Source organism: Quercus robur, chromosome 2 (assembly GCF_932294415.1).
Source record: "Quercus robur chromosome 2, dhQueRobu3.1, whole genome shotgun sequence".
Lineage (NCBI taxonomy): Eukaryota > Viridiplantae > Streptophyta > Magnoliopsida > Fagales > Fagaceae > Quercus > Quercus robur.
In genome coordinates, this window is record NC_065535.1 from 52,066,834 (window position 1) to 52,094,107 (window position 27,274).

Consider the following 27,274-nt stretch of genomic DNA (forward strand, 5'->3'; position numbering starts at 1 on the left):
TAAGAAGAGACAAATAAAGGAAGATGAAGGGAAAGATGAATAGCAATATTAAAGTAGAGGGTAGTGGAAAGATGAAAAGGTAAGGGAAGAAGAAAGGTTGAAGAAAGTGTAAATATTTAAAAAATAAGTGAATGTAAAAAAAATTATAGGAAAATTAGAAATAAAAAAGAAATATATATATAGATGTTAAAACCGACAAAAATGAATATGTAAAGTCAATAATCTATTTATATATATATATATATATTTATTTGTAAAAAAAAAATAGGAATAAATAATAATTATGTGGCTAATGACGTGGTGATGAGGTGGCGTAACAGGAGCTCAGCAGCAATAAATGTCATGCTTCAGCTTTTAGTAATAACTAGTCGCTAACCCGTGCGATGCACGGGATAGTTAAACAAAATTTATACACATTCACTTTTATTGGTACAATCATTTGAAAATAATTCTAACTAATACCCAAATGTAAGAGACATATTGACTTACTATTTAAAATAGCCTTCTGAAGAATTTACACATATTGTGCAACTGAGCCTTAATTTCTCATCAACAATAAAAACATGGAAATTCAAAACATGGAAAGAAAATAAAAATTACAACAATTAATTCCATTATCTTTCATGCTATACTTTGTAATTGTACGAAATTAAGTCAACTCAATTTAAGTAGTTGTAATAAAATTGGCTTCTACTATTCTCTATTCTATAGAGATATGAACATATTGGATTTCTAAAACAATTATCGGTATTGCAATAAAATGATTTATTATTGAAAATAAGAAACAAAGAAAATCTGTCTATAACTTAAGAAACACAATATAATAAAATTAAAGAGATAAAATTTTCGGAGGACAAAATATTATAGATAATTTTAGAAACAGATTATACACTTAAAATGGTTAGTAATTTATAGCACTTACCCCCCCCCCACTATTAGTATACAGATACCAAGTGCGGTCGTCGTAACCCTTTGAAAGAACCTTCCTCAATTGGACCCTATCAAAAAAAAAAAAAAAAAAACACCCAATTAACAAAATTGATCCAAAAGGGTCTAAAAAGCACACAAAATCAATTCAAAAAACAAAAATATGAGACAAAGTAATTACTTTCCGCTGCCAATGAAATCGTCTTTTGTATTGCTATTCCAAACTGCAACACTTATCTCTCTAAGGCTTTCAATTAACGAAAACACAAATTTTTCTTGGAATACCGGAGTATTATGACCATCTAAACACACAAAAAAAAAAAAACAAAAACAGCATAACTCACTATAACTCTATAGAAGCCTCAAAAATATAAAGAAAAATTAAAGGGGTTGAATTTGATATTTACGTTTGGAGAGAGAGAGTTTGCAGAAACTGTGGCTTTATATTTCTTAACTTGAGAGAGGGATAAGGTTGCTAGGGTTTTGAGGGTAAGGTTGCTAAGGTTTTGAGGTGTTATAATGTTTTTGTTTTTATTTTTTATTTTTTAAATATTGTGTTGATGTGGAAAATTGTGGTGCCAGCAGAGGCTTCGGTTATATATATATATATATATATATATATAATATATAGATTAAGTATGATTCTCTCTTGTTGAACCATGTATTTGCTTATATCAAACATAAGCTGTTGCAAAATCTAGGATAGCATCTCATGATTCATTCTAGAGCTGGCTGAATGCTAGAGCAAGAAATGCGGTCGCCTAAGGCCCCAAGTAAAAAAAATGGCTCCCAAATTTTAACCAATAGGTTTATTTATAATTAATAAATAAAATAATATTTTTTTACCAGATGAAAAACAAATAAAAAAGAGAGAAAAATGCAATGTCCACAATATTTTTCACAACACTTTTACAACTAATGTTAAGTAGTAGATTGTTATTGATGGCAAAAAAAAATAATTATAGTGATATCTTCAAATAGAAAACAAAAAACAACTTAAAACCTAGGATTTGTTGTAAAAAATATTATGAATGTTACACTTCTAAAAAAAATAATAATAATAATAATAATAAGAGTTGAGTTAGCAAACTTTTACTAGTTCTCATCTAAGTCTACCACTAACACCGTTTTTTTACTTACCACTATCAATCTGCCACATCAACAAATATGAAAAATTTTGTCAAACTTTTTCTGTCTATAAAATTTCTAAAAAAAGAAAAAATTCTACATAATTTATATTAATTAATAGTAATTTTGCATCTAATACAAAATAATCAATTTTCGCCTTAGGCTCCGAAATGCATCAAGCCGCCCTTGATTCATTCCTTACTCCATATCCCTAACCTCCATGAACTCTTTCAAAGTTCCTACTTCTTTTCCAATATAAACATTCAGGTCTCCTCCGATAAATACATTTTTCATCATTTGGTAACCCTTGAATCAATTCATCCATGTACTCCCAAAATTTTTGTTTAATGGATTCTTCCAATCATATATGAGAGCGTAAAACATTACTAGTTGTAACCAAAAAAAAAAGAAAAAAAAAAGAGATATTGATTCATGATGATGAAGATCTCGTGTGCATTTTCTAACGCAGAATTCCAAATCTTATAGGGTAATAACATTTTCTGAAAATAGATATAGGGTTTGTTTAAGCATTTTCTTTGGGTGTCACCATAAATAGATAGATGGTTTGAGTTGAAACCTTTTTTTTTTAATTATTATTATTATTTTTTATACAAGATAGAAATTTTACTCTAATCTAATCTAAGTGTATATGCGTATGAAAGGTTCCTCCTAGAAACTCAAACCCCGGCCTTAGCCCCTTACACCCCACAAGCGCTTATACTTGTAAAATGACCATTGTACCAAGGGTGTGCAGTGGTAGTTGGAACTTTTTGAAAGTGTAAGGTTTTTTTTTTTTTTGAGAAAGAAAGTGTAAGGCTTAATTTGAAATTTACATATGCTCCTATTTTGATGTTCTACCTGCTATGTGTCTACTGCACCGAATTTTGTTATGCTCGTAAATTTCTCTTTCTTACTTTTTGATTGAGACCCAAAATTCGAAGGAAGGAGATAAAACAAATTGCTTATTTTCTAAGTAGTAATATGATCACCTTTACTTGTATATTTCCTAAAAGAATCGAGAAAGTAAAAAGGATGTTGTAAAAACAGGATTGATTTTAGTGACAACATAATAACAGATATGCTTTGTATGAAAGGCTACTAAAATAGCAAATTCACACTTGATTTTGGGAAATATCAAGCAATACACTAAGAAAACTTCTTTTTTTTTTCTTTCGGTATGAATTAGAAAGCTTTTGTTTACCCATAATTGTAAGACAATAATGAAGCTGCTATCTAATTGCATGAATGAATTTCCTGAACCAACTGCATAATTAGTAACTGTAAACATTTTGATTTACATATATTTGTACCACTATGCAGATGCTAGCTAACTGTATGGTTGAAGTTTCTTCACAATTGTACACTTCTGCTGCTTTTGTTAACCCTCCTGCTCTATCTGTACACTTGGGAGAATCAACTGTTCTCTGCCGCCTTCAATGCTTTGCTAACTGACAAAATCTAAGTGGCATCCCTGCACCAAGTATCAGTTTGCAATGCTTGAGCTTCTGCATGTTTCTTCAAATCCCTGGAAATTGAAGTAAACAGATTTAAATAATGAGAATGTTCTAAAATCATTAGAGTTATGGCATATGAATCAAGTGAATGACTTAAAAATGAACGTAATAACACACATGCAATGTGGTATGCGACAATCTGGTTCTGTACAATTTCTCGAGTGCAATATCAGTAATGCCCGTCCCTTCGTGCACTGTTGACAGTCCCCACGAACCCAAGAAGTGCACTTCTTTGCATGCTGGAACAGCCTTCTGATTTTAAGACAGTTTTGGTCGGAGCAGGGACATGCTTTACATTGAAATGCATGTGCTAAAACAGCCAGCAATTTTCTTTTCTGCAACACCAATTTACAAGATTACTCACTAAGTTTTAATGACAAAAGGAAAAGTACTGAGCATCACTGCATCAGTTGCCTACCATTACAAGTTAGAATACATGTAATCCTTCGTAAACCAATTGCAAACCCTAAATATCTTCTTATAAGAACAAACTATGGAAACATTGACAAGATCAAAATCTGTTCAAGAGGAATCTGAACTTCGTGATTAAGTCATCACTTTAAAACTGATAATAAATGATAGAGACTTCTTACACAGATCTCTTTTTTTGTTGAAGAATGGACATGCGATGCCTTTTGGCTTGCCTCTTTAACCGCTTTTCTTATTGAAGAATGAACATGTGATGTCTTTTGCTTTGCTTCTTTAGCCTCTACCCCATGAAAAGTTGTGGGAAGCCGTTGAATCAACTCATGCTTATGACAAGAACGTCCTTTCTCTTGATCACATGCAGCACTGATGACTAACTCTGGGCAGATCCCACATCCTCTGTTCTTGTCAACTGCAGAATCCTTAAGGCAGTTGCTGCAGTTGGCTTCAGTGGTTTCCAGTGTTGGATTGTGGAGATGATGCAGAATCATCATTGATGAATGCTTAGCCCGCCGAAGTGTGTCAAATTGATAATGGTTGCCTTGACAAAAGCTCAAGAAAGTATGCCTATTTTCAAATAATCCAGTATCTAAAGTAAGATCTTCATCCTTGGTAACTGAAGGCACATCATCAACCATAACCTGAAAGGGGCAAGAAAGCCATATTAATAGACTGGATGGAGGTGAATATATACCAAATATTGGCACCTTGTAATCACAAAACTATCAATTAAAATCTAAAGGCTTGACATTCACCTGAGAGAGTAAATGCTTATCCTTGCTCATAGAAGTATGTGTGTCCATCCCGTAGAGGTTTTTCTTCTCATCATGGCATCTGCAGCATATGATTGGAACAAAAAGTAATTCATTTCAGTTATATATCCTTCAATGAGTCAGCAACACAAGCATATTCATAACTGGTTGATTATCTTGCTTATTATTGAGAATAAAAAGTTCATCAAATCTTCAAATTAGTAAGTCAATAAACGAAGGCAGAAAGATATGCAGTTTCACCTACAACTACAGAGCAATAACTAAATATATGATTAATTAATATGACTATGTAACTATGACTACTGGAATTTAGTTCTAAATGGGAAAGTTCTAATTTCACTAAATTTTTTTATTAAGTAATAAAGATTTTGTATAATTTTGTTAAGTTATTGTTATTATGTCGTCCATCAATTCCATTTTCTGGCAGAGATTGAGCTTTTTCCAGCAATGAGTTATAAGGCTGAAGTTCCTTTGCATTACATTGATTTCATTGTCAACAAGACGGTTGCTGTGTGTGGGCCACGTTACAGTTAGATTAGATATGTATGGCCTAGGAACATCACTCCTATATACTAACGAACTTCTCTTGCACAAAAACTCCTTTGGTGTGTGGTTACCAATTAAATAGTTGTCTAGACAAATGTGTATAACATTACTTATGAAATGGCTATATCAAATGCTTTGCAGTGAGAAATTATTACCCACTTTTCATTACAGAAAATAACCACCATATTACATAGTTGAGATCTTGCATCTACATAGACCACATTTGACGAATATTCAGTTTGCACCACACTTCTACATTTCTTGTATCGTCTAATTATTTCTTGAGAGGATGGAAGAGCCATTGAAATAAAATAGCATAGTATGGCTACACAACAAATGTCATAACTTATATGAATATAGAAGAAAATAAATGCTTATAGTGCACTGAAGCCGCTATAAATGATAATCCTTGACAAGCAGAGGCAAAAATTCTAAAGAAAGTGTGGTTTTAAATAAAGTTGTTACCTTTCACACAGCTGAAAATTTTTGCACTGGTTGCAAACCCATCGGTGACCAGATAATATCACTTCACAGCAGTGTGTGCAAATAAACTGAAAGTGGACAATTATGAAGTTCTCCTTATTGGGTAAGATAGTTTTCCCAACCTGTAAAGCGAGAAAGAAAAAGAATTAGTAACTAATGCAATCATATAGAAAGAAAACAATTCATTCATCCTTTGAGCTTATTGTCCTAATGCTAGTTGAAAATGTGCAAGTTTACTGAATTTCTGGAAGTTCTAACATTGAATTAAATGTTAACCTTCTACAATCTCCAATGTTCTCACAAAAATAAGCAGAATGTTAAAATTCATGGAAGAGCAGCAAACCCCTAAGATGCCCCCTTGACGATTTTTTTTTTTTTATTAAAAAAAAAAAAAAAAAAAAAAAAAAAAAAAAAACTAATGATTATATTAAAAGCATAAAATAAATCCTGAGCAGTATCCTTCTGACCCTAAATGGATTAAGATGATATCAGAACCTATAGAGGGAACCTACTCCATTCCTTTTCTTAGGTCCCAAGACATCAAATATCAGGCATGGTTCATGTAACCTGATTTAGCTTTCCCCTCACCTATCAAAAGTATCAAGCTGTTATTTGGTTAATGCACAAGAAAGGTGAAAAGTTTTAAGTTCTAATCTTGTCAAATCCTTCAAAAGAAAAGACTTTTTTAGCGACTCCTACTTGCACCAAAAGTTTCCTGATAAGAAGACTCTTTTTACAAAAACTACAAAATGGAAAACAACTAATGGCTTCTTAATGTAAGCAGATCAACTTTTAGAAAATGACATTAAAGGAAAGCACCAAAAAAATATCTTCATAGTTAAATCTAGTTAAGCATCCCTAGTTGTGGTCATGACTGTTTTTGCCAAGCTAGTGGTGTTTTGTAATGGCACTGATAAGTTGCGCTGGCATGCCATGGCACCTGGAACTGTGTAAGGTCCTAGGAAAGTATAAGTATCAAATAATCAAGTTACCAAGACAAGGATGTGTATAACTCAATCATAGATATGAGCATTTTTTTAACCCTCAATTATTGGTTTCAATATCATTTATCGGAAACTTCTACAATAAAAATTATGGTGTGTTAAACACTATGATTAAAATTTGTGTCAATGTATGCCTGACACTTGTTTCAAAAATAATATTAAAAAAAATTGATTCCTTTACTTAGAATAGTGCAGAATTATGTGTTAATGAGATAGTTAATTTTTCACAAAACCTAATATATCTAGTTCTTATGGATGCAAACTGATAATCATATAACCATCACCCTGTGTCTAGAATATGTGTTGTATCTCAGTGTCTGTTACCTCATCTCCAAAATAAATACTTATACTCTACCTATTTCCAATTCCATGGTAATGTTTCCTATTTATAAAGTAAATGCCATGCAGACCTAGGTTAGTTGATCAGTGGAATTCTTTAATGGCTCTCAAAAGTCAAAACATTAACTTAGGCTTAGCTTGCATTGACTATACAAACTAATTTAATCAAGTTGAGTAAGAGATTTACTTCTTGCATGATTAGAATATCTTTTGTAGTGCTCCCAGAAGGATTTGCATGTCCCATGGCTTTTAAAGCTCTATTTGTCATTACTTTCTTCAATTTCTTCTGAGACTCTCCAGGGTTATTTTCTTCAAGACGCCTGATCACATCCTCAACAGCACCAGACCAATAGTCACCATCAAAGTAAGGTAAACGAGCTGCTGTAACCTTGTACTTGCATTCTCCAGTAGGAACAAAGAAGCTATCATATAAATTAGTAGAATTGATCACAATATTTTCTTTGGCTGCTTTCCTCAGCATCAACTGATACCTGCAAATTTGGGGAGGAAAACACTTGTTCAAGACACAGAGAGAGAGAGAGAGAGAGAGAAAGAGAGAGGGGGACGGAGATACCAGTGCCGCAGCTTATCAGACTTTGGCGTTTTCTGAATCTCTGGATGGCAATATAATATATAATCTTCTCCCTCAGAAGGTGGGCAGGCCCAAATGTAGCAGGATGCAAAACCTCGATTCTTACAAAAATCAAGGTATCCTAACTGATGATGAGAAAAATAAAATGACACATTATATTTTAATTGTATCAGTCACAACCAGAGGAAGGAAACAAGTAGCGAAAGAAACAAAGTAACTTACCATTATTTCATGGTAAACAAAGGTACGAAGACATTCTCCAGTAATAGTTTTTATCTCAGGCTTGAAGTGCTTGACAGAATCAAGATATGCAAGATAAACACATCGTTGATTTGGAGGACTGCATTCTGAGCCAAACTCCTGGACGTACATACCAAAAAGGCATACATCTACTCCTTCAATCTTTTGAAACAAAAGAATCACCTAAAATGGAGAAAGAGTGTAGTCAGATTTTATTGGAATAATATTAACTGGTCATGACAATGAAAGATCTGCAATATGATTCGACATGATAAAAAGTAAATCAATTAACTTAAAAAAAATCCCCCAAGTGAAATCTCTTTCCCACCTTTGATTTGTATTGGAATTCAGCAGAGTACTCTTCATCATCAAAGATATCCAAAAACTGCTTCTTCACTTTCAAATGTTTGTCAACAGATGAAACCACTCTGACAACAAGATCTTCTGCTCCTGGCACCTAATTAGCATTATGAAGAATATATAGTAATTAATCTTCTTTTCTCTAATCTAATACTTGCTAACAGATAGTTGGAAACATAAATGTATGCACACAGATGGCAATATAAGCATAACCAAGCATGTATGATTGCTAAAAAAGATTTATCCTCATATGGAGTTTGTATATATACCTCGTCAAGATTTTTTCCTTCAAACTTTGCTCTCTCTTCTTTCTCTCGTGTCAGACTCCTAAAGAGTCTTTGCTCTATGTGATCACTAAGCATGGTACTAGGCAGATCCTTTGCCCCCAGAACACCATTCTTTGGCAAGGGTACACATTTCCCAGTTTCTATTTCTTTTATGAAGCATTTGGGGCATATGTACTCAGCTTTTTTTTCCAAATCTCTTTTTTCATTATAAAGAGCACATATCTGATGTTGCCATCGGTCACATTTATCACATTGAACCCACTGCAAGCAAATAGGATGTGAGTCTTTCATGATTTTCTTTTTTGGAAAAACAAAACAAATTATGACGTAGCTTACCGGTTCTTCAGCTTCCTCATCATTCTTTTTTTTAACAAGTGCTGCCTTGGAAACAGAAATACCCTGGAATATGATATTCCCACCTCGAGAGTGCTTAAAGCATGAGTTACAAAAGCAATTTCGTGTACCATTTTCATCTGTTGTGGAGTAGTAAATTACACCGCGCTTGATACGAGCACCACAACGTGAACAATATATTGGTACAGGGGCAAAAAATTGATTTCCTGATGCACACAACTGACATACATTTTCACTATTTCCCCTTTCTTCCTTTGGTATTGTCTGTTTAGAAAAGGATACATATGCATATTAATGCTCGTATGAACTGAATCTATTAAATGAAAAACAAGTAGTTAAATCATTAACAAAAAGTCAGACTATTAATCTGGTCCTCCAACTCCTAAGTAAAGTTCAATTTGGTTCCTAAACTATTAATTGTTTCAATTAGTCTTTCAACTTTCAAAATCAAGTCCTTGTCATCCTTGGGTATTCTTGCTGTTGAAATTGACTTGATTTTGATTTTTTTTTTACACTTTCCATAACAACCTTTTATAGTGTGCTTCATTTACCTCATCAAGTAATTTTGTTAAAATTAAAATGGAGATAAGATCCCAAGATGAAATTGACTTGATTTTGAAAGTTGAGGGGCCAGATTGATACAATTAATGCTTGAGGGACAAAAATGATACAATTAATGCATGAGGGACTAAAGTGAGAGAGTTAATATTTGAAAGACCAAATTGAACTGTGCCCAATAGTTGAAGGACCAAATTAGTAATTTAACCTTTTAAAAAAAGTAGAACAGAATGGCCCTCAAAATCAAGCTGTTTACTAGATCAGAACCACCACATCAGACATCAATATAAGAATTATAGGCATGAGCCATGTTGTTCAAGTAAGAGGAGCTAAAAGGACAAAAGGGACGCTAGAAAAGAAATGTAGTCTAAGATTATGGATGTCACAAAAAAATAACAGAAATATATATAACCAAAGCAGTGGTATAATGTACTCACCTTGCCAACCCACTTCCTAAAACTCAATATATGTTCCTTTAATTGCTCTACTGTGAAAAAATCAGTTAAGGAGACACCCCATATCTTCGTATTCCCTGACTGAACTTCTTCCGCAAAATTAGTTTCTGGTGCAGTAGATTTATTTTCTATTTCTGGATCTGTCTGATACATCTCACTCCTGACCTTTACCTCCTTCTCTTTATGATCAAAGCTGAGCTCTTTAGGAAGAACAGGCACACTCCTGGACCCCAATTTACTGGAATTTGCATTGACATCGTCTTCCATATCCACCATGGGAACCTCAGAATTAATAGACGGAGAAGAATCAGACTTTTGCTTCAAGTTTACAAGTCCTTCAGGAGTGCATGGTTGAACCAACGATGAAGCCGATTGATGAGAAGTTTCATTTTCATTTGGAGAGCTACATAAAGGATTTTCCATCTTCTGACATTTTAAAGGAGGCAGCACATCAAAATAGGTGCCAGAATTGGGCCCATCAGGACCTCTACGATAAAAATCCATTAAAAGGCTATTTGCAGTTCTTTTTGACTGAAAACCAATTCGCGTGGACATTCCTGAAGCCAAGTGTTGAACCCCATCTAACTCTTCTGAAAGAAACTGAGTTTGCTCACATTCATTTTGATGGGATTGGTGTTGGCTCTTTTCAGACTTCTTCTGGGAGTGAATAGGAAGAACAGGCACAGTGCTGGACCCCAATTTACTGGAATTTGCATTGACATTGTCTTCCATATCCGCCATGGGAACTTCAGAATTAATAGATGGAGAAGAATCAAACTTTCGGGTCAAGTCTAGAAGTCCTTCAGGAGTGCATGGTTGAACCAACAATGGAGCCAATTGATGAGAAGTGTCATATTCATTTGGAGAGGTACATAAAGTATTTCCCATCTTCTGATGTTTTAAAGGAGGCAGCACATCAAAATAGTTGCCAGAATTGGGCCCATCAGGGCCTCTAAAATAAAAATCTATTAGAAGGCTATTTGCAGTTCTTTTTGACTGCAAACCAGTTCGTGTGGAAATTCCTGAAGTCGAGTTTTGAACCCCATCTAACTTTTCTGAACAAAACTGAGGTTCCTCACATTCATTTTGATGGCAAAGTTCATATTGATCAACCAAGTAGCGTTCTGACCGTGCCGTAGATGACTTATCAAACTGCACATATGACTGATGGGATTGGTGTTGGCTATTTTCAGACTTCAGGGAGTAAGATTGCACTATATCCTCCAGAGTTGAGATCTTTCCATGGGAGATCATGCTAGGCAAAGCAGGTACAGGAACTTGGTATGTACCATGTTGAGGAATCAGAAAATCTGAAGGATGTTCTCTAAATGCAGATGGAAGCACCATTGATTGAGTTAAAAGGTTATTTTCCACACAGCCTTGAAAATTTATCGGATCCAGTTGGGACAGCATTACTATGAGTAAGAAACAAAAAGCACCAAAACAGGGAAAAATAAATGAATATATAAGATGATATCCAGAAATAAAATTGGGTATGTTTCTCTATAGTATAATATAAACAGGAAATAATAATATACCAAAAAAATCAAATTTCACAAATGGCATTGATAGTCCATTGCACGGATAAAATCACAAATTTCATGATAATAAGTCCACCGCAGATTGGTAAATTACTACATGGTATCTGAGAAAACATTTACCCAATCACATGGGCTCAGTGAACAATAGTATTTGGAACACGCAAAAACTTACAAAACATACCATGATCAAGTCGTTGCTGTTGAAAATGGCATTTGACAGATGCCTCAGAATCATAATTTTGACTGCCCTGAAGAGAGCCTGGTCCTCCGTTAAAAAATCCAGCATCAGAAAGTTCATCCTCGTTGGAAAACATAGTGATGTTTGAAGTCTCCTTAGGAGAAAGAATCATTGGTGGATGCAACTCCTCCATATCACAAGACATAAGCATATTGGCATATTCCCATTCATTTCCTATAGAAAAATATGATTAGACCAAGAGCTAGAAACTGTACAGAATTGTTTAACAAAGGTAGCATTGGACGGGCTAAGTGGCTCACCTTTCATGAAGTGCAATTGATCAGTGTTTTTTGTAATGACCATGTTATGCTCGGTAAAGTCAGTGCTAGCAACATCAAAAAAATCACAAGGAGGCTTAGGTGCATCTGAGTTGCAGTAGCCATGTTGCAAGCTCAAAGCTGGTGTAATCTCAGATAAGGGAATTGGCAAGGAAGGAAGATCCTTGGCTACTTGTTGATAGGAGTTTGCATCATAAATGTTGTATTGGGGTAAAGGATCCTGCCACCAACTTGCAGAGCCTTCTTGTTTACAACCTAAGCCATTCTCTCCCAGCTGGGATAGACTCTGGAAATTCGGGATTGAAAGGTTTGGTATCTGACCAAGGGTCTGGCCAAAAATGTATTGCTTAGCATTCATCATCGTGTTGTTTCAATCAATCTGCAAAGCATTGAAAAAAGCAGATGAATTACATGCATAAATACAAACATACACACACCTGTGTATATATATTGAGAGAGAGAGAGAGATTATATTAGAAGCATAATTTGATAGAGTCCAATCATAATAATGATAATTTTAAAATAACTCATAAAACACCTTAAATCAGAAATGATTTAAATATATATAAATTATCCAAAACAAAAAGCAAATGTGTCTGTGTGAAGCACATAGGAAGATGTCAAACTGAAGGATTTTATGTGAAGCCTCAGAACTCTATTTCCTGGGAAAGGAACATTGAAGAATACTTGGTCCTTCCACAAGAAAATTCCAATAGTTGGTGCAGAAGAAACCAGATTTTTGGATTTATAAAAAGGAAATGTGCTAATAAACCCCATACTGGCAAATTATGATGCTAGCAGAATACTTTATAAACACATTCTTCTTAAAAAGGCAGAGAAGCATATCCTTCACCTTTGTAATATTTTCTAGGAACACAATATAATTTTGGTTTTAGCAACTAGTGGATGGGAATAGAATAGGTGGTTATTAGGTCATATGAATAGGTCTAATCCAACATGTAACAAAGCTCCGTAATATGAAAATTTGGTTGGAAATGTCTACAAGGCTTTGCCTGCAGCCACCATAATCAGACCTGACAAGAGGCATGCAGCTGAAAACCATAGGAGGCTTCAACTGTAGCCAACAAAATCAGACCCAACAAAAGTTGCACAACCAAACATCACCCACAATATAAGTGTCAGTCCAATGGTTGTCTACAATTGCAAAGTAGTGTACTCTGCCCAAAAACTAGCAACATCAAACATTGTTTCTCATTTCTTCATGCCAAACACCAGGTTAAAATCTGTATGATTCCACAAATTTAAAAAACTTATAATATTATTGAACCTAAATCTGTACTCAAAAAAATTGTTACATGCAACAGAATTTAAAAATAAAAAAATAAAAATACACCAAAAGGACAAAACCAAGAAATATTTCATTTTTCAGCAAAGGAAACCCACTAAAAGTAACGGTTTACAATCTGCAAAAACAATCCTATTATCAAGAAATAGCTTATTTTCATGAACTCGGCCAAAAATATGACTCAAAATAGCCCGGCACACACAATTCCATCTAATCCAAATCAGAATTTACCCAATTGCATTTAAGGTTTCCTGTTTTCTTATATCTTGGTTTTGTTTTTTGTCCTGCCCACTCATCCTCATCCACCTCAACATCAATATTTCAAGGAGCTCCAGCTCAACTGGCACCGCTCCCCCTTATAAAAGTAAGGAGGAAGGGTGAAGCTATGGGTCCACAGCCCTAACATTTGCACGCATAACTTGTCAATCATGGGAAAAAAAAGTGATTAACATAAGTCAATTAAAAAAAAAAAAAATCTTCTCTTGTTAAACTTTTATATGAAAAATTACAATTCTAGTTAAACCAAAAACCAGAGTCATAAAATAGTCACTTGTTGACTAACTTAATCGAATTAATTCCTAGAAGCAGAAGTTAAATTCTCAATGATTGGAATTAGGGTTTCCACTGTCCCAACCCAAAACGTCAACGTTTCAAGCTCTAAAACCCTACGCAACCAGAGAATCAGTAAGAACCTTAACTAGTCTCAATTTCAATTTCGAAGAACATAATTATGGAATAAAGAATGAAAAAAATAAAAATCCCCAAATTTTGAAGTTTTGGAAGTGAGATACAAATTAGGGTTTTTGATTTTGACAGTGCCAGCACCCCCGGAAAACGCCGACGTTTTGGGATTCAAAAAATGTAAAGCCATCAGAGAACCATTAGTAATGGTGATTTATTATTGTGAAAGAGAATTAAGAAAATAATAAACCCTAACCCTAACCCTAAAAAGGAAAAGAAGGAGAAAAGGTTTAAAGAAAAGAACCTTAAAAGACTTTCTCTTTCTCTGTCGGTGGGCCCGCACGATAGTTCTTTTCTTTGGATTTTTTAATCCGACTCTCATTAATTTAGCACAAACTCGGAATTTTGGTACTAGTCCTTTTATATATACAGTGAATTAGTAGAGTTCACTTAAAATGAGTGATAAACTCATACCACAACACTTTCACAACAAAGTTAAGCGAACTCTTATCTTATAGGTTTTACAGTTTACAACAATTTTTTACGTTTCACAACAAAACCAAGTGGCCAAATGTTCTCATCAGTTGGACGAAAATTTAAAACCTAAGTAGCAAATTGTTACTAATTTTTATTTGAGCTCACCACTTACAGCTTAATTGAATTAATTCCTAAAAGGAAAAGCTAAATTCTCAGTAATGCGAATTAGGGTTTTCACTATGCCAAACCCAAGACGTCAATGTTTTCAAAGTTCTAACCCTAAGGAACCAAAGAACTAAGCCAAAAAATAAAAAATTATTTCAAGTTTTCGAGTTTCAATAGTAGCATACACACCCAAAACGTTGACGTTTTGGGGGTAGAGCCATCAGAGAATCATTAATGATGATGATTTATTGTGAAAGAGAATTAAGAAACAAATAACATTCAAAGTCAACCTTAGCACTAACCCTAAACCCAGGGATGGCTTAACCATTAAGTTATTTAGGCAATGGCCTAAGGCTCGACCTCCTAAAATATAATATATTATGGGTCTGTTTGGATAGAACTTATTTTGTTGAAACTGAAAACTGAAAACTGAAAACACTGTAGCAAAATAATTTTTAAATGTGTGAATAGTGCTGTGGGACCCATTTTTAATGAAAAAGTTGATAAAAATTAGAGTTTGTGGGACCCGTGAACAGTGCACAAGTGCACTGTTCACAGGAGACTGGTCAACTGTTGCGGCTGAAGAAAAAAAAAAAAAAAAAAAAAAAAAAAGGTGAAAACGCAGACGCAAACTTAAGTGTTATCCAAACGAGCACTATATCTATTTGTCTTATAGTATTGCACAAAAATAATACTATAATAAAAAAGTAAGGCCTTTAACTTAAATTTTTATATTATAAAAAAGACATCTTCTATTGGCTATGGAATGTGTTATTTATCTGTCTTACCATATAAAATTTTTAATTAAGGCCCAAAAATATAATAAATAAAAACTATTTTAAAAATATTATTCTCTTTTCAAATGTTCAAGATTTTATTAATAAGTTTTATTATATTTGCAGTAGTTAAGAGTGTAAAAAAATTAATCTCCCCAAAAATTTACTCTTCATTTCTCTCTTTAAACAAAATTAAAATTAGAATTAATAGTTTTTTAAACAAATTCGTTACTGAAATCCATTGTTTAATCATTGAAGTCCAACATTGTTAAGAGAGATAGTGACCATCTATAACATGATATTTATTTTAATACATTACCTTTGATATTTTTAGAATTAAAAGTTTTAAAATAAATTTTATAAATATATGAAAATATTCCAACTAATGTATTAAATTATATAAAAATGTTGGATTATTATTTTTAATTCATGTATTGCTTATAAAATAGGCAAAAAGCACATTTTAGTCCTTACATTTTCAGGCGATTTCCATTTTAGTCCCTACATTTTATTTTTACCGCTTTTAGTCCTTATCCTGAAAAACGCTTCCCGTTTTGGTCCCTGTCATTACTCATTTAACAAAAATATCCTACATGGCAAACGGTCCAACAGTAAATGCTGACGTGTCTATTAAAATAATATTAAAAAAAGCCACGTCAGATAAAAATAATATTAAAAAATGCCACGTCAGCAATTTAATTTTTGAAAAAAGCCACGTCAGATAAAAATAATATAAAAATTTCTAACCTAATTATTTTTAAAAAAAAGAAAAGAAATTAGTTAAATTAATTTTTTTTTCCTTTTTTTTGGAAGAACATGAAGAACGTGTTCTTTATTTTTCTTCCCCAACTAAGCTTTCCCAAAAAATTAAAACTTAAAAATTTAATTTTCTTTTCTTGCATTTTCTTAGCAACCAAAACCATAAAATCACTTAGATTTACAAAATAAAAAGATATGCCCATAAAAATTTACAAAACACAAACATTCAACAAGATTTTCTTATGCTTTGAAACCAAACACAAAAAACACAAAACTCAAACCCAGATTTTTGGCCTCCATGCACAACCAAACCCAGCGAAGCCTGAATAAGATCTTAGAGAAAGCGTACACCTGATTCCACTCTGGATTCGAAATCTTCTCCAAATGAGTAGTCAATTTGGATTCAGACAACATACACCACAAACCCACAAACCCATAAATCAACATACACCACAAACCCAGAAATCAAACCACCCATTGCCAAGAAATTCAAACCCAAACCCAATACCTAACTCACCAAACACCTAAACAAAAAATCACCAAACACCCAAACAAAACCCAAAGGCACGACCACCACCACATCGAATAGAACCTAGCCACCACCAAAACCCGACTACCAACGAAACCCAACTACCAAAAAGACCATCATAAAACCTAGCCACGAAATAGACCCAGTAATCACCGAAACCCACCACCAAATGGATCCAGCAAACACCGAAAAAAACCCACCACCAAAGCCGGCCACCGATTCAACTCCACAACCGAAACCCACCACCGAAACGCCAACACTAAAACCCAGCAACCACCGATTCGATCCAACCAAAACTTAGTCAGATGAGAACAGATAGATGAGCGAAACATGCTGTGAATAGAGAAAGAGGAATGGGAAACGTAGAAGAGAGATATAGAGGGAGAGATGGAGAACTGTGAATAGAGAAAGAGGAATGGGAAACATCTCCTGGAACGTTCTTCATGTTCTTCCAAAAAAAAGGAAAAAAAATTAATTTAACTAATTTCTTTTCTTTTTTTAAAAAATAATTAGGTTAGAAATTTTTATATTATTTTTATCTGATGTGGCTTTTTTCAAAAATTAAATTGCTGACGTGGCATTTTTTAATATTATTTTTATCTGACGTGGCTTTTTTAATATTATTTTAATAGATACGTCAACATTTATTGTTGGACCATTTGCCACGTAGGATATTTCTGTTAAATGAGTAACGGCAGAGACCAAAACGGGAAGCGTTTTTCAGGATAGGGACTAAAAGCGGTAAAAATAAAATGTAGGGACTAAAATGGGAATCACCTGAAAATGTAGGGACTAAAATGTGTTTTTCGCCTATAAAATATTAAGTAATAATACATTTTACATTTGTGTATAGCTCTAAAATGTATTTAGTGTGCCCTAGATTATGTTCAAAACTAAATTGAGGTATTCATTAGAATTTATAAATTTTTAAACTTTCTATTTTATTTTATATTTATAGTACTCTATGCATATGAAAAATCTTCATAGCAATGTGCCCTTTTTTGCATGAAATTCATTTAATATGCCAATATCATAGTCAATATTTCATTATTTTGGCATGATCATAGTGGCATTAGTACAAAGAAATAAATTCATTTGAGGCTAAAGTTGTTAAAATATATATATATATATATATATATATCAAATTGATGGCATTGCAAAGTAGTGTTCAACGAGTACCACTATTGGATATTGAAAGAAACTAATAATTCTTCATAAAAGGCCTCACTTTAAATTGTCGTCCTTATCTAACCCTAACCCTAAATGAAAAAGAAAAGAGAAAAGGATTTAAGAAATTTTTTGGATAAATTACATATTTGGTATCTATCATTTACACTATATTTCAATTTAGTCTCTAACCACATGGCAAATGGCCAAAAAATTATTTTAATTTATTTCCATATCAACTGCCACCTAGACTAACATGTCAGCATAATCTTAATTTAAAAAAAAAAAAAATAGCAACAGATAAGTGAGTAACATTTAGGATCAAAATCCCTAACTCACGATTGCTTCTCCAACTTCTACAATTTGCCTCTCCAACTTCTACTGATATGTCTTCCAAGAAAACTTTTTATTTTTTGTTTTCCTTTTTGTTCACCTTTAAGGTTCCCTTTTAATTGTGCAGATTTTTGGATACAAGGAGATAGAGAGCCCCAATTTTCGCCATATGACTTTATCAGGCAAAGTTCCATTTGAAGGTGTTTGTTTGTATGTGTCTATTACTACAAGTTGGATCCAACCATTTAAGGTAGACATGGTCACAAACACATTCACAGTGGACTAACGAGGTTAAAGGGTAAAAAGAAAGAGTTTATTCATTGCAGAAACCACAAGGCCAATCTCCACTGATGCTAGATAGAGTAGAAAATACAAGTAATATACAAGCAAAAAAATTCGCGTTGTAGAGCAGAAAAGTACGAAATACACAAACCTCACCATTAGGATTTTGGATTTGAGGGAGCTAGTGTTTTAGATTTAATATGGGTCTGCCCAAATAAGCAAACTTTCGTATCAAACAAAAAAAGATTTCATTTGTTATAAATATATACTAGTTAGGGCAGCACGTGCAAAGCACGTGCTTGCCGTGGAAAAAAAGTACTCTAGTAATTAAGGTCAATTCTAGATTTTATTTAATTACAAAATAAAGATATGAATCATTTGATTTTTAAAATATATAGAGATTTACATTAATCAAAAGAGACATTAATTTTAAGAATTTTAATAATTATGTCGTAAAAAGTTAATCTCATTCGTTTAAGAATTTTGATGAACCACAAAGTTAAGGTAGCTATTTAACATATAAATATTTATTTAACTATAATAGTTTTTAAGTACCTACTTGCAAAAGACGATATATCTATTCTCTAAAAACTTCTAAGAATGATAACGAATATCATTATCTTTCAACAATAAACAACTGAGTTTTGTTAAGAAATTTAAAATTAAAAGAAAAAAGAAAAGATAAGAAAAGGCTTGTGTCATTAAATATCATCATTCTAACTTTCTAAGAATTTTTATCATTTAAAACTCAAAATATGTAAAGAAAATTTTTAGGATGTTAAAATTTAGCAGGAGTAATTTAGACATTACATAATAAAATATTTTAAGAATCATAAACTTTTGTGGGGTCAGAGAATTTGTGACCCCGGCCCACTTTACATTAGGGTCCAAGGCCCGAGCCGAGGAGAGACGTTGCCGAGGACATACAACAAAAGTCCAAATGGCCTAGAGATATAGCCGAGGATGATTCTGTCGTCAGCATCCCAAAGCGCTCCTAGAAGAAAGGGCAAGTACGATATAGGAGCGGTTCATGGAAAAACTAGACACCTTCGCATTGATGGGGAAAGGACCCCTGAATAGTGTCGTGACAAAGGACAAGGGAAAGACTACCATTACTGCAATTAAGTACTCTGTGCCTGACAAAACAATACTTTTCAGCTTTTACAACCACTCCCAACCACTTTGGGTATGGGCTGATAGGACAAGTATCAGCCCTAGAAAGCTGAATCTACACGTGGACGTTGGAGGGAGGGTAAAAGCTAGTATAAAAAGGAGAAGGAAGCAATCCAGAAAAAAGGAATAGGAGGAGGGCCAAGAACAAGAGCCTTCCAGGCCGTACCAAGGAGAAAACCTTTTTGGGCAAGCACGGTTCACCCTTGTGCAATTATCATGAACACCATGACTAACCACTGTCCAATAAACAAGACCTAGCCTTTTATCCCACTCTCTACAAATTTTATTGTTTGGGCCTTTAACGTTCGAATCCAATACCAGTTTGGGATCAATACAAATTGAGTCCTTACAATTGGCGCCGTTTGTGGGAAGGCTTGTGCATTGGTACAGGCGGCGGTTAGTCATGGTAGGATCAAGCTCCTATCAAGCAAGGGTCTGCGAAAGTTCCTCCATCGTTTCCAGCAGCACGGGGTTGTCGTCCTAACTCAGCTCCCACTCAAGGCAGCGCTTCGAAGTGCCAGTGGCGCAGGCAGTTCTAGGGGCTTCCAACATCAAGTTTATGCCCCACACACCTCGGTCAAGGGGCTAATCCTTGTGGGTCCAGTAGCCCGATTCACCCAATTCCTATAAGTTTTGGACAGAACTAAGGTCTTGCATGATCTTCGGACTCAAATCTATGGGGAAACCAACTACTTAAAGAAAATCTAAGTTTTGGACAGAACCAAGGTCTTGCATGGTCCTTGGACTCAAACCTATGGGGAAACCAGCTACTTAAAGAAAATCTAAGTTTTGGACAGAACTAAGGCCTTTCATAGTTCTCGGACTCAAACCTATGGGGAAACCAACTACTTAAAGAAGATCTAAGTTTTGAACAGAACCAATGTCTTGTATGGTCTTCGGACTCAAACCAATGGGGAAACTAACTACTTAAAGAAAATATAAGTTTTGGACAAAACCAAGGTCTTGCATGGTCCTCAGACTCAAACTTATGGGGAAACCAACTACTTAAAGAAAATATAAGTTTTGGACAGAACCAAGGTCTTGCATGGTCCTCGGACTCAAACCTATGGGGAAACCAACTACTTAAAGAAAATCTAAGTTTTGGACAGAACCAAGATCTTGCATGGTCGTCAGACTCAAACCTATGGGGAAACCAACTACTTAAAGAAAATCTAAGTTTTGGACAGAACCAAGGTCTTGCATGGTCCTCGGACTCAAACATATGGGGAAACTAACTACTTAAAGAAAATATAAGTTTTGGACAGAACCAAGGCTTTGTATGGGCCTCGGACTCAAACTTATGGGGAAACTAACTACTTAAAGAAAATCTAAATTTTGGACAGAACCAAGGTCTTGCATGGTCCTCGGACTTAAACCTATAGGGAAACCAACTATTTTGAGAAAAAATACAAGTTTTGGACAGAACCAAGGCCTTGTATGATCCTCAGACTCAAGCCTATGGGAAAACCAACTACTTAAAGAAAATCTAAGTTTTGGACAGAACCAAGGTCTTGTATGGTCCTCAGACTCAAACTTATGGGGAAACCAACTACTTTAAGAAAAAATACAAGTTCTAGACAAAACCAAGGTTTTATATGGTCCTCGGACTCAAACCTATGGGGAAACCAACTACTTTAAGAAAAAATACAAGTTTTGGACAGAACTAAGGTCTTGCATGGTCCTCAGACTCAAACCTATGGGGAAACTAGTCACTAGAAAATGGCTTAAGTCTTAGACAGAATGGAAATCCCGCGCTGTCCTCAGATCCCCAACTCTAAGGTAATTAACGCAACCGAGTGTTTAGACCCGGTATAGTCATATCTCGATCCTCGGACCGGATGCCAAAAAAGGGTTAAGGTTATGAATGTTGTTAAGAACGTGGCAAAGCACCCTAGTGCTCGGCGACCCTCTCGGATAGTTCATTTTAGGTTACCCATCCTCGGATGATCACTCCATATGCAATACAGAGCATTCAGCTGTTATCTCAGTTAGTCTTATATGGTTAACCTACTTCAGGTCGGCATTGTTGTGTCCGTCAGTTTTAATAAGTTCAAAGTGATAGCTCTTTGTTAATAAGGGTTCCGGCCCTAAGTATTGTTCAAAAGAAAAGGACACCAGCACATCCATTCACAAAATAATTATTGCAAAAAAGAAAGAACACGTAAAATGGGATAAAGTCATCTTTTATTAGACAAAGAAATAGTACAGCGTACAATAAGGGGCTTAAACAAGCCTACACCAGAAGCTAACTACAGAGGCAAAAAGAAAAGCAAAAAGAAAAAGATACAGGGGAATGATAAATCCTTCAAATTTTGCTCTAGCAGCAACTAAGCATGACAGGATGGCCCCGGTGATGGAAGAGAAGAAGAAGCAGAGGCACTTGGGTGGCACCAGTGATGGAAGAGAAGAAGAAGCGGAGGCACCTAGGTGGCATCAGTGATGGAAGAGAGGAAGAAGCGGGGATGCCTAATCCCCGTACCAGCTCTGACTGCAATCGAGCAAGTGTCATATTAGTAGCACTCGAGAGAGAGTGGATGATACCGACGATGAGAAACTTCAGTGCTATCGCACCAAAAATCTGATGCGACCTCCACCTGCTTCGGATTTTGGTTGAAGGAAGAAGAGGCTCCTTTCCTGCCTTATCAAGGGGAAGAAATGTCTTGAGTCTTTATCTCCCTTGCCCTGACCGGACCATCTTGAGTCTCGGGGAAACCCAATGCTTCTGGAGAGGGTGTGGTCCTTTCACCCCATCTTGGCCTTGACCATATCACCCTCAAAGGCTCAGTCACACTGGTAATGGGGACTATGGGCATAACTGGAAGGTTAGGGATTTGAAAGGCTAAAAGGGTCTACAAATAAAGAAAATGACCCCTCACTGTGCTTCTTATATGGGGGGCAAGCCTGGTGGCATTTAATCTGTACAAATCTCCAAGAAAAGCTACAAATGAGATAAGTCCCACTCAACTCCCAACGCCGTCTTCAACCGTTGGATTTGCGTCGCCTCATAAAAGGAACTTATTAAAGATGCGTCTCGTGCACCGAAACGACAAGAACGCGGCGTGAGTAAAACTAAAGGAATGTCTCATAACCAGGAGCATGTCCCAGGCAAATGAAGAGGCAACGGCATTGATGAAGGACAAGGCTTGGCAAGCCATGACATAGGCCCGACGTCACCAAAACCCTCCTCTCCGCCCGAGGGCCGAACAGCAGGATTTTGAGGGGCTATTGTGGGGCCAGAGAATTTGTGACCCCAACCCACTTTACATTAGGGCTCAAGGCCCAAGCCGAGGAGAGACATTGCTGAGGACATACAACAAAAGTCCAAATGGCCTAGAGATATAGCCAAGGACAATTCTGTCCTCGGCATCCCAAAGCGCTCCTAGAAAAAAGGGCAAGTACGGTATAGGAGCGGTTCATGGAAAAGCTAAACACCTCCACATTGATGGGGAAAGGACCCCTGAACAGTGTGGCGACAAAGGACAAGGGAAAGGCTACCATTACTGCAATTAAGTACTCTGCGCCTGACAGAGCAATGCTTTTCAGCTTTTACAACCACTCCCAACCACTTTGGGTATGGGCTGATAGGACAAGTATCAGCCTTAGAAAGCTGAACCTACACATGAACGTTGAAGGGAGGGTAAAGGCTAGTATAAAAAGGAGAAGGAAGCAATCCACAAAAAAGGACTGGGAGGAGGGCTAAGAACAAGAGCCTCCCAGGCCGTGCCGAGGAGAAAACCTTTTTGGGCAAGCACGGTTCACCCTTGTGCAATTATCATGAACACTGTGACTAACCACTGTCCAATAATCAAGGCCTAGCCTTTTATCCCACTCTTTACAAATTTTATTATTTGGGCCTTTAACGTTCGAACCCAATACCAATTTGGGATCGTTACAAATTGAGTCCTTACAGTTTCCATATTAAGACACCACATATATTTCTTTTTTCTTTTTCTTTTTTTTGAGGAAAACAGATATTTCTTTGAACAAACTTCTTTAAATAATATATATATATATATATATATATTTTTTTTTTTGAAATATAAATGGCAATACTTTGACGTGAAATAAATTAATATTTTGACGTTTGATTGTAATATAAAAATCTATTAAAGCCAAATTGGAGCATTAAATTTCAAAGATGCTAACAATTCATGTGTATAGATTGTGTTGGAGTTGGAGTGGTAATTCATGTTCATATATTGGGGACTATATGGGTCGATACTAATCTGACATATTTATTAAACAGGTCAAAATTTATCAACCCTAATATGACTTGTTTATTAAATGGGTCACTCATGTCAACCCGCTTATCATATTTTATCAAAGCTAAAAAAAAATAAAAATAAAAAATTAGTGTTAATTTAATGAAAAACTAAACAAATAGATTTTTTTAATATGAAATTCAAAACTAACATAGTAACATCACAAATAATAATTCAAAACTAAATCATATCTCAATATCACAAATGATCAATCACAATATATCAAACAAAATAAATCACAACAACTAATGTCAAATTCCAACAATTAATTTAAGGAAAACAGATAAATGCAAAGGTAAAAGTAAAGGACATCAGCGATGATGTGATGGTGGCCAAGAGTTCAAAGATGAAAGTAAATGATGACGATAACAACTAAGGTTTTGAGTGGTAGAGAGAAATGAAGGACAAGGGCGATGTCAACAGCTTGGCACCGTAGTTACAAAAGGGTGATTGTCTAAGAAAATAAGGTGAGGTAAGGGAGATTATGATCTAAGAGTGAGAGGCAATCATGGGGTTTAGGAGAATGCAACTAGGAAAGAAAATAAATTTATATGCCTACAATTTTGAAGAGTATATTGGTAAAATGACATTTAGTTAAATGAGTCAAATGGGTCAAACAGGTTCCATGGGTTGGACACGAACACAACACATTTATTAAACGGGTTAGTTGTTTGAAACTGAATATGACACAAACTCATTAAACCTCAATTCATAACCTTCCAAATTCATTTCGTGTTCACGAGTCATGTAAGATTTTGCTACCCCTATGTTGGAGATCGTTTCGCAACCAACTTTTATACAACTTTGACGATAGCAATAAGAATCTATCAAAAGGAAAAAGCAAATGTAAAAATGGAATGTTTAAAAAAAAAAAAAAAAGATTTCCTAACTTCTTTCTATCAAAAAAAGAAAGAATATAAGAAAATAATTGCACATTTAAATAAGTTAAAATAACCAAATATTTGTGATATGTGTGTGTGGGGGGGGGGGGGGGGGGGTTGGGGGGGGGGGATTAAATTTCAAAAATGCTCACAATTCATTTGTATAGATTGTGTTGGAGTAGGGGTGGCAATTTGTGTTCGCATATCATGTTCGTGTTGTGTCACTCATAAGTATTTGACTATATGAGTCGATATTAACTTGACATGTTTATTAAACGGGTTAGGATTTCTCAACCCTAACACAACCTGTTCATTAAACCGGTTACTCATATCAACCCATTATCGTATTTTATCAAAGAGAAAATAAAAATACAATTTTTAATATTAATTTTATTGATCTAAATTATGAAAATCCAAATAAATAGATTTTTAATATGAAATTTAAAACTAACATGGTAACTGCATCACAAATATCATTCAAAACAAAATCATATCTCAATATCATAAATAATCAAGCACAATATATCAAAAAAAATAAATCACAACTAATATCAGATTCCAACAATTAATTTAAGAAAAATAGAAAAAGGTAAAGGTAAGAGTAAAGGATGTTGGTGATGATGCAATAGTGACAGAGAGTTCAAAGATGAAAACAAAGGATGACGGCGACTAAGGTTTCAAGTGAAAGAGAGAAGCGAAGGACGAGGGTGACAATAGCTTGGCACCTTAGTGACAATAGCTTGGCACCTTAGTGACAAAAGGGCTACAATGGATAAGAAAACAAGATGAGGAGAAGTGAGGTGAGATCGAGGTCTAAGAGTGAGAGGCAGTTATGGGGCTTAGGATAATGCAATTGCGAATGAAAATGAATATATCTAGGATTTTGAAGGGAATATTGGTAAAATGACATTTAGTTAAATAAGTCAGGCGAGTCAAACAGGTTCTTTAAGTTGGACTCAGAACACAGTATGTTTATTAAAAGGGTTAGTTGCATAAACTCAAATTTGACACGAACTTATTAAGCCTCAACTCATAACCTGTAAACTTTATGTTGTATTGTGTTTGCGGGTCATGTTGGATTTTGCCATCCTTATGTTGGAGATGGATTCATAACCGACTATTATACGACTTTGATGATGACAATAAGAATCTATCAAAAAGTAAAAGAAAATGTAAAAATGACGCGTGTAATTAAGATTTAAAAAAAAAAAAAATCCTTATCTCCTTTCTATCAAAAGAAAGAAAGAATATAAGAAAATAATTGAGTATTTAAATAAGTTAAAATAACTAAATATTTGTGAAATTAATATATATATATATATATATATATAATGGATGAGTTATCATATGGATTTTCTCTTTAGGTTTTTAGCTTAATTGGTGCCAAACGGGATCTGGATGAAATATTGTTATAATTTAAACCAATCAATAAGTGCATCTTTCATAATCTTTATAGATCTATTAATAGTTAAGTTTATATAATATTGTGGGTTCCAGGTAAATTTTTTTGTAATCAATTTTTACTTGCATCAAAAACAAGTTGGTGTTTTGATCTGATGATAAAAAAATAATCATCAAGAGTAAAAATCATAAGTTGAAATGCCCAAAAATCAATTAGTATCTTTGTTTAATGATAAAGAGTAATCATCAGGAGTAGAACCCATAAGTTATAAGTGTCTCTAAAAAAAATCTATATATTATATGATTTCATAAAAAGTGTGTGACCCCATTAACATGGCATGGTGTTCCCAATCATATTTTCACACATCTTTTTTTCTTTTTTTGAAAGCATATTTTCACACTGCATAGATACGGAAAAGAGCAATATATTTCTGACAGTATGAAAAGAGCAAGACAGTATCCAGCAGATTTATTTTTTAACCTCAATTTATTTATGCTTAAGTTTTTTTCTGGAAAATTATATTTTAAATTCAATATTTTAGCCTTTTAGGGGTGTAACAAATAAAACCTTATAGTCTAAACATAATAAATTAAGGACAAAACTTACATACAGTATTTAGGTGCTGTTCCTTAAATTCTTCTCCTAAGATTACGCCATGTAAATTTTTCTTATAAGATAGAAGTGTATTTTTTAGTTAAACAGCCACATGACTAAATCTTAAGAAGGGAACTTAAAAAACAATACCTAAAATACTGTATCTAAGTTTTATCCATAAATTAAACCCTAAGATTTCAAAAATTAATAAATAAAAAAATCCTTCAACCATATTAAATCACAAACACGATACCATTGTACTTAAATCGGATGTGTTTTAATTTGTTACTTTTGATACTATAGTATTCGTTTGTTACGGATTTTATAGATGGATCATCCTCAATTTTTTTTTTTTTTTTTTTTTTTTTTTTTTTTTTTGTGCTCGCCCACACTTGTGTGTGTGGAGAAACTGGATTAACAATCCGTTACAAAGAGACTAAAACA

The 27,274-nt window shown here is 34.4% G+C and overlaps 1 protein-coding gene across 2 annotated transcripts; it reads right to left on the bottom strand.

Moving 5' to 3' along the window:
• Window positions 1–3,276: 3,276 nt before the first annotated feature.
• On the bottom strand, window positions 3,277–14,421 carry LOC126713943 (histone acetyltransferase HAC1-like). 2 transcript variants are annotated; one of them, XM_050413907.1, is made up of 15 exons: window positions 14,335–14,421; window positions 12,026–12,422; window positions 11,709–11,939; window positions 9,969–11,401; window positions 8,956–9,237; window positions 8,602–8,880; window positions 8,301–8,429; window positions 7,955–8,155; window positions 7,715–7,857; window positions 7,328–7,631; window positions 5,780–5,919; window positions 4,751–4,829; window positions 4,163–4,636; window positions 3,687–3,904; window positions 3,277–3,580 (listed from the first exon to the last, which is right to left on the bottom strand). In XM_050413907.1, exons 2-15 carry the CDS (start codon window positions 12,402–12,404, stop codon window positions 3,514–3,516), a joined length of 4,359 nt encoding a protein of 1,452 aa, XP_050269864.1. In that variant the 5' UTR covers window positions 12,405–12,422; window positions 14,335–14,421; the 3' UTR covers window positions 3,277–3,513. The 2 variants fall into 2 exon arrangements, with proteins under 2 accessions (XP_050269864.1, XP_050269863.1); XM_050413906.1 differs by lacking the exon at window positions 14,335–14,421 and adding an exon at window positions 13,581–14,280.
• Between the last annotated feature and the right edge of the window lie 12,853 nt (window positions 14,422–27,274).

Bases quoted from the DNA above. Each gene is read 5' to 3' on its own strand.
- LOC126713943 (XM_050413907.1), bottom strand. From the start codon at position 12,404: ATGATGAATGCTAAGCAATACATTTTTGGCCAGACCCTTGGTCAGATA. The intron at 9,238-9,968 runs GTGAGTACATTA...TTTTCTAAACAG, and splicing joins TTAGGAAGTGGGTTGGCAAG to ACAATACCAAAGGAAGAAAG. The intron at 3,581-3,686 runs GTGTGTTATTAC...TTCAATTTCCAG, and splicing joins TGTCGCATACCACATTGCAT to GGATTTGAAGAAACATGCAG.